The sequence below is a fragment of the Anolis carolinensis genome, chromosome 2, assembly GCF_035594765.1.
Source record: "Anolis carolinensis isolate JA03-04 chromosome 2, rAnoCar3.1.pri, whole genome shotgun sequence".
NCBI classification, from domain to species: Eukaryota; Metazoa; Chordata; class Lepidosauria; order Squamata; family Dactyloidae; genus Anolis; species Anolis carolinensis.
In genome coordinates, this window is record NC_085842.1 from 148,564,315 (window position 1) to 148,575,045 (window position 10,731).

The following is a 10,731-nucleotide window of genomic DNA, read 5'->3' on the forward strand; positions in this document are numbered from 1 at the left end:
AACCAACAACCTTCAGGTCAGCAACCCAACCTTCAAGCCATCAGTCCTACCAGCACAAAGGTAAAATAGGGCTAAAGAGGCATATCCTGTCTATTACTAACTTGCTGCTGTGCATTTCAGAAAAGCTCTTCAGCGCCTTGGAGCAACTGAGGAGCAACTTTTGGAAAGTGCCCGGAAGGAGGAAGCTCAGCTGGAGACACTGTCTTGCCTGTATGGTACCATTGCTCCTGATGCCTGGAACGATTTGGAGACACTTGCCAGCTGTGTTTGTGCAGCCATTGCTGATGAGCAGAAGAAGGTAGTGTGGGTGGAACAGCTGCCCCACTAACCCTCTTTGGAGGAGACATGTGCGCTTCTCACTATGGCCAGAAGATTTGACCTCTTCCTTTCTGATTTGTAGAATGCCTGTAAAATAGCTCTGAATGCTTTTTTCCTGCTTTTTGGCAAGGAGTTGGACTGGATAGCCCACAAGGTCTTTTCCGACTCTGATTCTATGATAAATAGCTCTTTTTAAATTTCAACTATGATAAACAAAACTTCTACATTTCACACACCTTTTCTAGCATCCATCTGTACTGCCTCCTACTAGCATGTACAGTGGTGCCCCAAAAATAAATCTCTGAAGGAATTTCCAGACATGTGAAAAGATAGGAGGAAAGCGGCCTATTTCCTGTTCTTGCCTTTAGGAGATGCAAGAGGGCTTGTCAATTCAGTAAAACAGCCAATTCACCAAAACCAGACGAACTAAGACCAGCACAAATATCATTTCTTTGCCTCTTTATTGGTTTCAAAAATATTATCTATGCTTGAAAGTTGCATATTAAAAAACAGTCTGTTCCATCTGGCTGTTTCTGACATGTCAAATTGTTTCATAAGTATATACTACAAACACAAGGGTGCTTGTTTCTAGATCTGCCTTCTCCTAGCATGTAAGGTTTTCAAACTCCTAGATGCTTCATAATGGATAGCACTTTAGTGCCTGGCCCATGTGTATTCTGAGGGAGTACAATCCTGGGAACACTCAAAACCATGGATTTATCTGAATGGCTGAACAAGCTTAGTTTAACCCAATCCATTAAAAGACATCTTCTCAGGAAAGCATGATTTATAAAATTATGCCCACAGTCTGGATGGAACCAGCCCACCTCTGTTCATGTTGTTGCAGACCTTGGCATGGTATTGGCCACACCAGCTATTGAATCATCTATTAGACACTTGGGGATATTCTTTTGATCACAAACATTTTAGAAAGGGTACTGACTAAGATTGTGTATCCCATGTCATAATTAAAATGCTGACAGGCCTGATTCCCCCTGCTGTGGGTAGTAATCACGCTTCTGCATTTGACTCTGTCCCTTCCTCCACTCTTAAGCACATCAAGATTTCAGCTCTGGAAACTGCAGCATTTGCAAGTTTCATCCAAGCTCTTTTGGCTTACACAGATCTTTTCCTGTTGTTTTTCATCAAAAGGAGGAAGTTGACAGCCACCATTAAGAGGAAGGAAGAAGAAAATCACAGCTCATTATGGAGCGGGCGACACTGGGGGCTGGGCTTATCCTCTAGGACTCCGTCAGGCACACAGACCCAGGGGTCATCTGTTTCCCACTGCCATTTCTGCAGTAGCCCTCGGAGCTCCTCAACAGCCTGGGTGTAGCGAGGGTCAGAAGCCACATTGTGGCTCTCGGTGGGGTCCACACTGTGATCATACAGCTCCCAACGTTCCCGGTAGTAGTAGCTATGTAGAGTCTTGTTCCAATGAGTGGGCTGCCCTGCCTGAGTCCTATTCAACAGGTCCTGGAAGGTGGGTGAAACATAGAAGTCTTGGTCGATGGGGAAGGGTGTGCGGTTCTGCAGGTTGTGAATGAAGCGCAAGGGCCCCTGCTGCACAGCCCGCATGGGATAGTGCATGGTCACCTCGTGGAGGCTCTGACTTGCAAACACAGTTGCCCACGCTGGCTCAGAAGATAGCGCTGGCAGCAGGGACTTCCCAGTGAGTTGCACTAGCCGCTTCCCAAACAAGCTGTAGCTGGGATATGGCACTGAAAACCAGTCCAGAATGGTGGGGGTGACATCTATTGAGAGAGGGGAAAAGAAACTCATCAATGGTGTGACACCTGTGGCAGGGACCAGGGCTGTAATCTTGGATGCTGTCATGACCAGTTAGTATCCAAGATGGGTGCTTCTATGTCTTGGAAAAAGCTCACTGCTCCTGCTACAAATACTGAATTTCAAGTTCTTTACCTAGAAACTAATCTTTTCATTTGGTTATAGATCACTTAAGAGCCAGTTCTAACTCTAATTCAATATCTTGTACTTTGCCATTAGGCAATAAAATCCCAGTACTAGTACATAAGGGTCATAAAGTCATCACATCAGGAAATTACATGTGATGGGCTCATGTTAGTGTTGCTATAAGTTGAAAACAACTTGAAGGAACATGACAACAATAACCTACACTTACTCTCAATTTCTCCACAACTTATTTCCATCTTCTGCTATTCATGTGAGACAGGAGGAAAAAAGCAACAGGAAGAGAAGATGGCACTTTTTGTTATTTAAAAAAATCTGGCTTTCTCAAGTAAATATTGAACCAATATGAGTCAGAATGGGAGAATGGGCACTGTCTTTTCTTTCATTCTGAAAAGAAGATTTGAAGATATCCTAGAACACAAGAAAGGGAAACTATTAACCAAAGTTGTTTCCACTACTTGTAAGGCCCCTCTCCTGTATAAATACACAATTAATCTCTCAGCATATCTTACCCAACAAGCTGGTATAGGCATTACTGACTTGGCCCCAGCGTCCTGGATGCTCTGGCGAGGAGACAAGGAGAGGTTCAGCCGTACCAGACCAATACAAGTTAGTTCTGCCACTGGGGAAGGGAATACCGTTGTCTGAAGTGTAGATAACAAGTGTGTTGTTGTGGAAGCCAGCATTATGCAGTTCCTCCAGGATAAGCCCAATGCCTGCACATCCCACAGAAAAAGAATTAAATGGCTGCTGCACAGAAGTCTCCAGCAGCAATGTTCATCTCATTTGTACCCTGCACCTCTGGGTGAGGAACCAATTTTAGAGACAACCAATTGGAGTAATCTAGTCTTGCTAGCAAAAAACACTTCAGATAATGGAGCCTTCATGCAAATAGATCTGTTAAACATTTGTTGCCTTCTCTTTAAGCCTGAGAAATGAATTAGTACTCTGCTTTTCACATTTAAAAACCATATAGAAAAACCCATATGAGCATCAAGATTCCTGCAAATTTCAGAACCACCTCAAGTAATATTTGTATCTTAGTGGTGTATAATAGTCTGCTTTACTGAAGAGAACTCTCATCATTTCTCTCAGAACAGAATGGCAGCCTTGAATTCTTAAAACAGACTGAATTATGAGCTAAGTGTGAAAAAAATTAAAATGCACTATAAAATACTCCAAGAATTTCACTGCACTTCAAAAGCAAGACAATTCCACTCCTGCTGGCTGGCAGTAGCTGTGTATCTCGAGGATGGGGAATCTTTGGCTCACAGCAATTCCTCATCTGATTCTTCTGCCCTGTCATCTTTTCTGTAACATTGATTTGTGGAGAGGCACTTAATTCCTGATCAGTTATCCAGATAAGAGCTGGGTCTTCCCATCGCAGTTGTGTTCATTCCTATATAAAGGGCTGCCTTTCTGCAGTGCTTATCTGGGAATCCCAGCTTTGATAACACAATGTAACAAGATTTTTGTCTCTGGGTTATAAATGCCGTTTTCTAATTGGTTCTATCATAATAACATAGAAAAGGTTTATTAGACTGCAATAACTTTGTTTTTGTGGGATATCCTGCAGCACATTTTGCTATAGTTTTTCAATGAATATCTCATGGAGTACAACTAATTCAACACAGTTTGTGGCAGCCAAATAAACGAAGTTTCTGGAGTATAACAACTACTTTCAAAGTAAGTGCCACACAAACAAAAAAAAAAAATAACACTTTCAAACCAGGAACAGATTTTTTTTTCAAATTTTGTTACATAGGCCCCTTTTACACTGTCATATAATCCAGATTATCAAATCAGATAATCTACATTATCTACTTTGAACTGGATTATATGAGTCTACATTGCCATATAATCTAGCTCAAAAAAGATAATCTGGATTTTATATGGCAGTATAGAAGGGGCCATAGTGTAATTAACTCAAGCTTTCATCTCAGGAAGTAAATTTAGTCTACAAAACCTTATCCTATCCATTTCTTTCTCTATGTTAGTCCCCAAGGTGCTATACAATCACTTTGCATACTAATATTTTGAACTGACATGGCTATACTTTTGAACTGGAAGTATATGAGTAGTACAGAATGACAAACCGAAGATGTCTGGAACAGGGAAGCAGCTTCCCAGCTGGGTTAAAACAATACATCTCACTGGGTCTAAACCAGTATCTACCTTGATCCATGCGCCCAATGGTTGTGTACTGAGCACTCAAATCTGCACGAGCAGCTGGTGTGTCCTGTACAAAATATGGGAGCTGAGGACAGAAAGCAAAAGCAACCATTATTAAAAGCTACAACTGAAAGAAAATTAAGAGAACAGAAGTTAAAGCTATCTAAGAAATGGAGCAGATGTGGAGATAACTGTTGACACTGGGAATGGCCAATTTTTCTACAGAAGTTCTTCTCAAGTGATCTGCTGTACAAGCACCCCATTTGATAATGATATTGCTCTCTGCAGAATATGTGCAACATGTGAGCATCTGAGACCTCCTGTGAAGAAACTTGTTCTTGGTCTCACCTGCACTTGATCTGGGTTGTACTTCTGGGGTGTCCAGTCTGGGATCCAGCCCATTCCAGGTTCCCCGTTGCCAAATTTCTCACAGAAGGCTCCAAACTGCGGTTGGGAGTGGCCACAGCGGTGAGGATCATGGAATGCAACATAGAGGAAAAAAGGCCTAAAAAAATTCAAAATGGAGGTGTGCATGCAATCATCAGTCATTCAAGTACATCAGGGGCAGGTGGCCGCGGCATATACAGAAGCCAAATTTGTACTCCCGGGATCCTTTAGGGCTGAATGGAGTACCAAACAAATCAAAGAAATAAATCCAGAAGTAGCCAAAACCGTATTTCTTATTGGAAATAACTGCACCCAATCTCTGGGCACATATCCCTTTGGAAATAAATGGCAATCATAACCTTACTGAAAACGGAAAATGATGTCATATCCGTTTGGCAAATGTGAATCTCCATGAACATGTGGAGACCACCTTTTGAAAACCACTAGTCAAGAAAAGCATGACCTTGTTAGAAGTCAACTCTCTAAACAAGTGATATTCATAAGCATTTATATAATGGCACACAGGTAACTCAGCTGTTAAACTGAAGAACCATGTCTTTGAACTGCAAAGGACAAAGACATGCCACTAAAATATATATATATTTGACTGGAGAGGATGGTTGTTTCTTTGAAGTTGAAATTGCAGTTGTCCAAAAGTTATACACTCCCTTGAAACATCTTACTTTAAAATATGCACCTCAGAGATTTAAAAAAACAAAGTCTTCTTTGAAAAATAGCATATCTTGTTTACTCACAAACATCTTGTATTAATTCACCATACAGGCACATTTCTTATTAAAGTTTACTTATAGATAGGAGGTAGTTTTCTGTGTGTTGAGTACAAGGCTATCATTCTAAATCAATAGTCCATAGTCTTTAGGTATACTTGTACTCACTGAGGTCCATAAGTCATACTTCTCTACTGAAGTCCAAACAGCAACATACATACATCTCCACTGATGTCTGATGCAAACATAAATCCACCTCCACTGAGTTGTAAAGCAGACAGACATCCACCTCCATTAAGGTGGATAGCAGACACACATCCACTGAATACAAAATGTAGTCCTGAGTCTGAATATGCTCAGTACAATCACATGTCTATAACCCCTCCCACACCAAAGAGATACAGTCAAACTGGCAAATCAACATATACATATAATACAGGTTAGCAAATATATACATTAACAAATAAATAGTGAAAGGCTTGGGAGGTTGCTACTTCCAACATATCTAGTTTTTAAAACCGATATTAAAGAGATGAATTCCCACTCCCAACAAAATTCTCCTTTTTGCTACTCGCCATTTCCCTAAAAAACAAATTCCTCGAGTATGTGTGACAGGTGTGCTTCCTTCCAATAAAATTAACCCCAGCCAGCCCAGGTAGTGGGATCTCACCTCTCATTTTGGCTGTGGAGGAATTTCCGAACAAGCAGTTTGATTCGGGTGATGTTCCTCCCCACTTGCAGGACAGAGCCATTTTCCTCGGTGTAGGCAAAGTCAAAGGGATACACAGCCTCAGGCCCAACATGTTTCTTTCCAATGATTCCTGGAAGTGATGAGCACACACAACTCATCAGAGACTGGAATATCATAAATCTAATAGAGAACCTTATATTCCCAAAGTACTCCAACACATAATGCACTGCCTGGCTTTTTGCACCTATTATATTTCAGACCAATCCAGCACAAGATTAGATAAAGGTATCCACTTGACATTAAGTCTAGTCGTGTCTGACTCTGGGGGTTGGTGCTCATCTCCATTTCTAAGCTGAAGAGCCAGCGTTGTCTGTAGACACCTCCAAGGTCATGTGGTCGGCATGACTGCATGGAGCGTCGTTACCTTCCCAACAGAGCAGTATTTATTGATCTACTCATTTTTGCTTGTTTTGAACTGCTAGATTGGCAGAAGCTGGGGCTAACAGCAGGAGCTCACCCCATTCCCTGGGGGTGCCACCACAAGATTACTGGTGTCTTAAGAGATATCACTGAAAAACTCACAAGTTTAGGACAAAGTACTGATAGCTTTATTATTACTGGAAATACCACAAAAGTATATTTGCAAAAAAAAAAGGACAGGTTGATCACAACTGTTGACTGCTGCTCAACATTGATGATGGCTTAGATGTCTAGATCTCATTTCCTTTAAACAGGAGGCTGCTGTCAAGAATCAAGCTATCCCAAATTTTAAACGTTATTTCAATCCTACTCAGGCATTATTTCTTGAATAAGTGAGGGCATAAATTGAGAAAGAAGCATTTCAGCCTTGCCCTCGACATCCTTGCCCGCCAAAGCACGGGTCTTGGTTTTTGCATGTTAAGTACAGGGGTCAAAAGGGAAGTTTTCAGCATGCCCAACTGAATATACTTACATTTACCCCTTCAAACCTTCATACTGAATGTGCAAATTCAAGCAGCAATGTTGGCTTTAAGACTACCACAAGCATACATACACCTTATGCTATTTTTTTTCCTTTGGGCATTTGGGCTGAATGCTTAAACAGGATTATTGTACCATCAACATATGTACACCAGGAATGGTAACTATATGCCCCACTATATGTTGTTGGACTACATCATCCCTCACCACTGTTATATTGGTTAGAACTTATGGGAGTTGCACCTGAAAGCCCCCTGGAAGATCATATATTCCACCATCCCATAAAGCTTTTACATTAACAACATAAGTAAAGAAAAGGCTTGTGCCCCATATCATAACTTATAGCAACATTTACATAGCAGCAGTCAAGTCACACATACTTTCTTCCTTCTTTGCTCTTCAATGTATAGCTCTGGAATTTACGCTATGTAAACCTAGCTGCATCAAGGGATGTTATAAACAAGGAATTAGAATGCTAGAATTTCAAAACAAGTGTTTCTTAATAAGAATGCTAATATTTGATTGGAAAGGGAAAGTAATTAAAATTACTTTAGGAATATGAGTATTCTTCGGGGCCTGTGGGATCTCTGCCAATTCAGAAGAGAAGGTTATTTTGAATTCTGTCCTAAATAAGGGTGTGTGTCTTGGAAGAAGTTTACTCTTTTCAATCATCATCTTACCAGTCCGAATCCCTGCCTTGCTGAGGAGCAGTGGGAGGCTCCGCACACTATCAAAGGAGTTGAAGTGATGTACATCCTGGTGCAACCCATACATGCCATTTTGGTGCTGTGAAGAAAGAGAAACCATTCTGAATATGAGCAGGACACTGTGTTCAGTGGGCAGGAAGTAAGGTAACAGAGAGGAATCACATGGTTTCCCAATACTGCCACTTTCCCATCTAGCAAGTGTTACCTGGGGCAGGCCTGTTAGGATGCTAGCCCGGCTGGGAGAACAGCTACTGACAGAGGTGAAGGCATTTCGGAAGATCAAACTGCGCTGGGCTAAGGTGTCCAAGTGTGGGGTTTTAATGGCTGTGTTGTTGTACACTCCGCTCTCAAAGCCACCATCATCCGCTGCCATGGAGAAGGAAGTTCAGGAGACAGATAGTAAGATTACTCTCCCCATAGAATAGGGTACCATTGTCAATGGTATTGAAAGCTGCTGAGAAATCCAGGAGAACCAACAGGGACACACACTCCCTGTCTAGCTTTCTACAGAGGTCATTTACCAAAGCAACCAAAGCTAAAAAACCAAAGTTTTTAACTCTTTCCTAAAATATTGTAATGTAGTTTTGTTTCTGATGATCAAGTGTTTTGGGGAAGAGCCTGCGTGTTGCTGTAGGAAATATAAGATATACAATATATTATAGAAAATACATTCTAGCTGTAACTTGTAAATGGTTACATAAGCTGTATTGCCTCTTCAAAGTTTCAAGGAAGGGATCTGGGCAGACAGCTGAAAAGGCAGGTGGTGACTCAGTCACCAAATAGTTCCAAGAGGCACAGAGGTTCCATTAACTCAACTCGCAAGAGACAACAGGAACTAAAATCTTGCAAGACAAAAACAGTGGGAAGTCAGACTAAATTTCACACAATGATGGCTCCACAGACCAAAGCCATTAATGCTGGGAGGTACATGTATGGCCATGCTCCAGAAGCATTCTTTCCTGATGTTTTGCCTGCATCTATGGCAGGCATCCTCAGAGGTTGTGAGGTCTGTTGAAAACTAGGCAAGAAGGGTTTATATATCTGTGGAAAGTCCAGGGTGGGAAAAGAACTCTTGTCTGTTTGAGGAGAGGAGCAATATATAAAATAAATAAATAAATAAAATGTAGCAATTGACCATCTTGATTAGCATTAAAGAAAAAACACTCCTCATGTGATGGGGGGGGGGGGCAGTTAACCAGATTCGCAGCTTGGGAGTTCTCCTGAACTCATAGCAGAGCCTGCAACTCCAGGTTTCGGCGGTGGCCAGGAGAGCTTTCGCACAATTTATAACTTGTGTGCCAGTTGTGCCCGTTCCTTGGGAAGTTAGACTTGGCCACAGTAGTCCATGCTCTGGTTACATCCCGAATAGATTACTGCAACGCGCTCTACATGGGGTTGCCTCTGAAGAACTGCTCGGAAGCTTCAAATGGTACAATGGGCAGCAGACAGATTGCTCACCGGAGTGGAGTACAGGGAGCATACAACCATCCTGTTGCCTGTCTGCTACCAAGCACAATTCAAAGTGCTGGCTTTAGCCTATAAAGATCTAAACAATTACAGCCCAGCTTACCTGTCCGAACGTATCTCCCTCTACGAACCACCTCTGAGTTTACGATCATCTGGAGAGGCCCTGCTCTCGGTCTCATCTTCTTCGCAGGCGCGATTAATGGGGACGAGAGACAGGGCCTTCTCAGTGGTGGAACTCCCTCCCCAGGGATATTAGATCAACCCCCTCCCTGTGATCTTCCATAAGAGAGTAAAAACATGGCTCTGTGACCAAGCCTTCTGAGATCCTGTGCAATAATTAGAGTTGGAACAATACGTTATGACCATAGGAACGGCCCAGTTTACACTAGTGGATTATGTGATTTAAATGTGATTTTATAGTTTTAAATGTTTCTTAGTGTTTTAATTGTATTTTATAATTTTATTTTTAAATTGTCATTTTAGTTTGTATTGTTATGGCATCGAATAGTTGCCAATTTGTAAAGCCGCCTTGAGTCCCCTTCGGGGTAGAAATATTGTAAACAAACAAATACATTTTCAGGGTTGTTGTGTGTCTTTCGGGCTGTGTGGCCATGTTCCAGAAGCATTCTCTCCTGACGTTTCGGCCACATCTATGGCAGGCATCCTCAGAGGTTGTGAGGTATGGAGAAAACTGAAATACATTTTCATGGTTTCTTCCTTTCTGTTGAAATTGCCCACATGCTTGTGGATTTCAATGGCTTCTCTGTGTGATAAAGTCTGTGTGAGGCCCAAGATGTATGCAACTTTAGATGTAAACACTGGCCACTTCGAATTGTTTCTGAGCAGCAACTACTTAACTAGAAGTAGTTATGTAGGGGGGACGGTCATGATATATATTTATGTGTTTCCTTTGAGAATTCCTACCGGCTGTTAGGAATTGTGGGAGTTGAAGCCCAAAACACCTGGCGGGCCGAAGTTTGCCCATGCCTGGGTTATACAGTGCAGAGATGCACCCGTAAGGACTTGTTCCTGCCCTCCCCATCCCCTCCTCAAAGGTAAAGCCAGCGTCTGCTCCCGTAAAGGCATGCCTGCTTTCCTTCCTTCCTTAAAGGGACAGTCGCCCCCCGGGACTCGCTCGCTCACCGACGATGAGCAGGACGTTGCGGGCCCGGCCGGAGGAGCCCTCCCTCTTGGCGCTGCAGAGTCCCCAGGAGACGAGGAGGAGGAGAAAGGGGAGACGCACCGCCGAGGTGCAGCTCCGCCGAGGTGCAGACATGGCACTCCTTCCCTCTCTCCCTCCCTCCCTCTCTCCCTCCCTCCCTGCGGCGCCGCCGCCGAGACGTGGAAAGGGGTCGCCCGCCTCCGCCCC

General features: G+C 42.7%; 2 protein-coding genes across 8 annotated transcripts in view; one reads left to right on the top strand and one right to left on the bottom strand.

Moving 5' to 3' along the window:
* The window catches only part of card14 (caspase recruitment domain family member 14), a 25,249-nt gene extending 24,390 nt beyond the window's left edge, over positions 1–859 (top strand). For all 5 annotated transcript variants that reach the window (XM_062970805.1, XM_062970804.1, XM_062970807.1 and 2 more), the window contains one exon: positions 121–859. In XM_062970805.1, the coding sequence (XP_062826875.1) occupies positions 121–328 (208 nt within the window). In that variant the 3' untranslated portion in view covers positions 329–859. The remainder of the gene's footprint in view (positions 1–120) is intronic.
* Positions 763–10,716, bottom strand: sgsh (N-sulfoglucosamine sulfohydrolase). Of its 3 annotated transcripts, XR_010002969.1 has the most exons (9): positions 10,506–10,716; positions 8,101–8,261; positions 7,869–7,974; positions 6,208–6,358; positions 4,771–4,927; positions 4,426–4,507; positions 2,763–2,966; positions 2,462–2,661; positions 1,935–2,072 (listed from the first exon to the last, which is right to left on the bottom strand). XR_010002969.1 is itself a non-coding variant. In XM_003217112.3 (8 exons), exons 1-8 carry the CDS (start codon positions 10,636–10,638, stop codon positions 1,513–1,515), a joined length of 1,554 nt encoding a protein of 517 aa, XP_003217160.1. In that variant the 5' UTR covers positions 10,639–10,709; the 3' UTR covers positions 763–1,512. The 3 variants fall into 3 exon arrangements, 2 of the variants coding, with proteins under 2 accessions (XP_003217160.1, XP_062826882.1); XM_003217112.3 differs by lacking the exon at positions 2,462–2,661 and having other exon boundaries at positions 763–2,072; positions 10,506–10,709; XM_062970812.1 differs by lacking the exons at positions 2,462–2,661; positions 8,101–8,261 and having other exon boundaries at positions 763–2,072; positions 10,506–10,637.
* Positions 10,717–10,731: the final 15 nt, after the last annotated feature.

Coding starts and splice junctions, on each gene's coding strand:
- sgsh (XM_003217112.3), bottom strand. CDS start 10,638: ATGTCTGCACCTCGGCGGAGCTGCACCTCGGCGGTGCGTCTCCCCTTT. Junction 8,262..10,505: donor CAACGTCCTGCTCATCGTCG/GTGAGCGAGCGA, acceptor TCTCCATGGCAG/CGGATGATGGTGGCTTTGAG. Junction 2,073..2,762: donor TGCCTATACCAGCTTGTTGG/GTAAGATATGCT, acceptor CTCTCTCAATAG/ATGTCACCCCCACCATTCTG.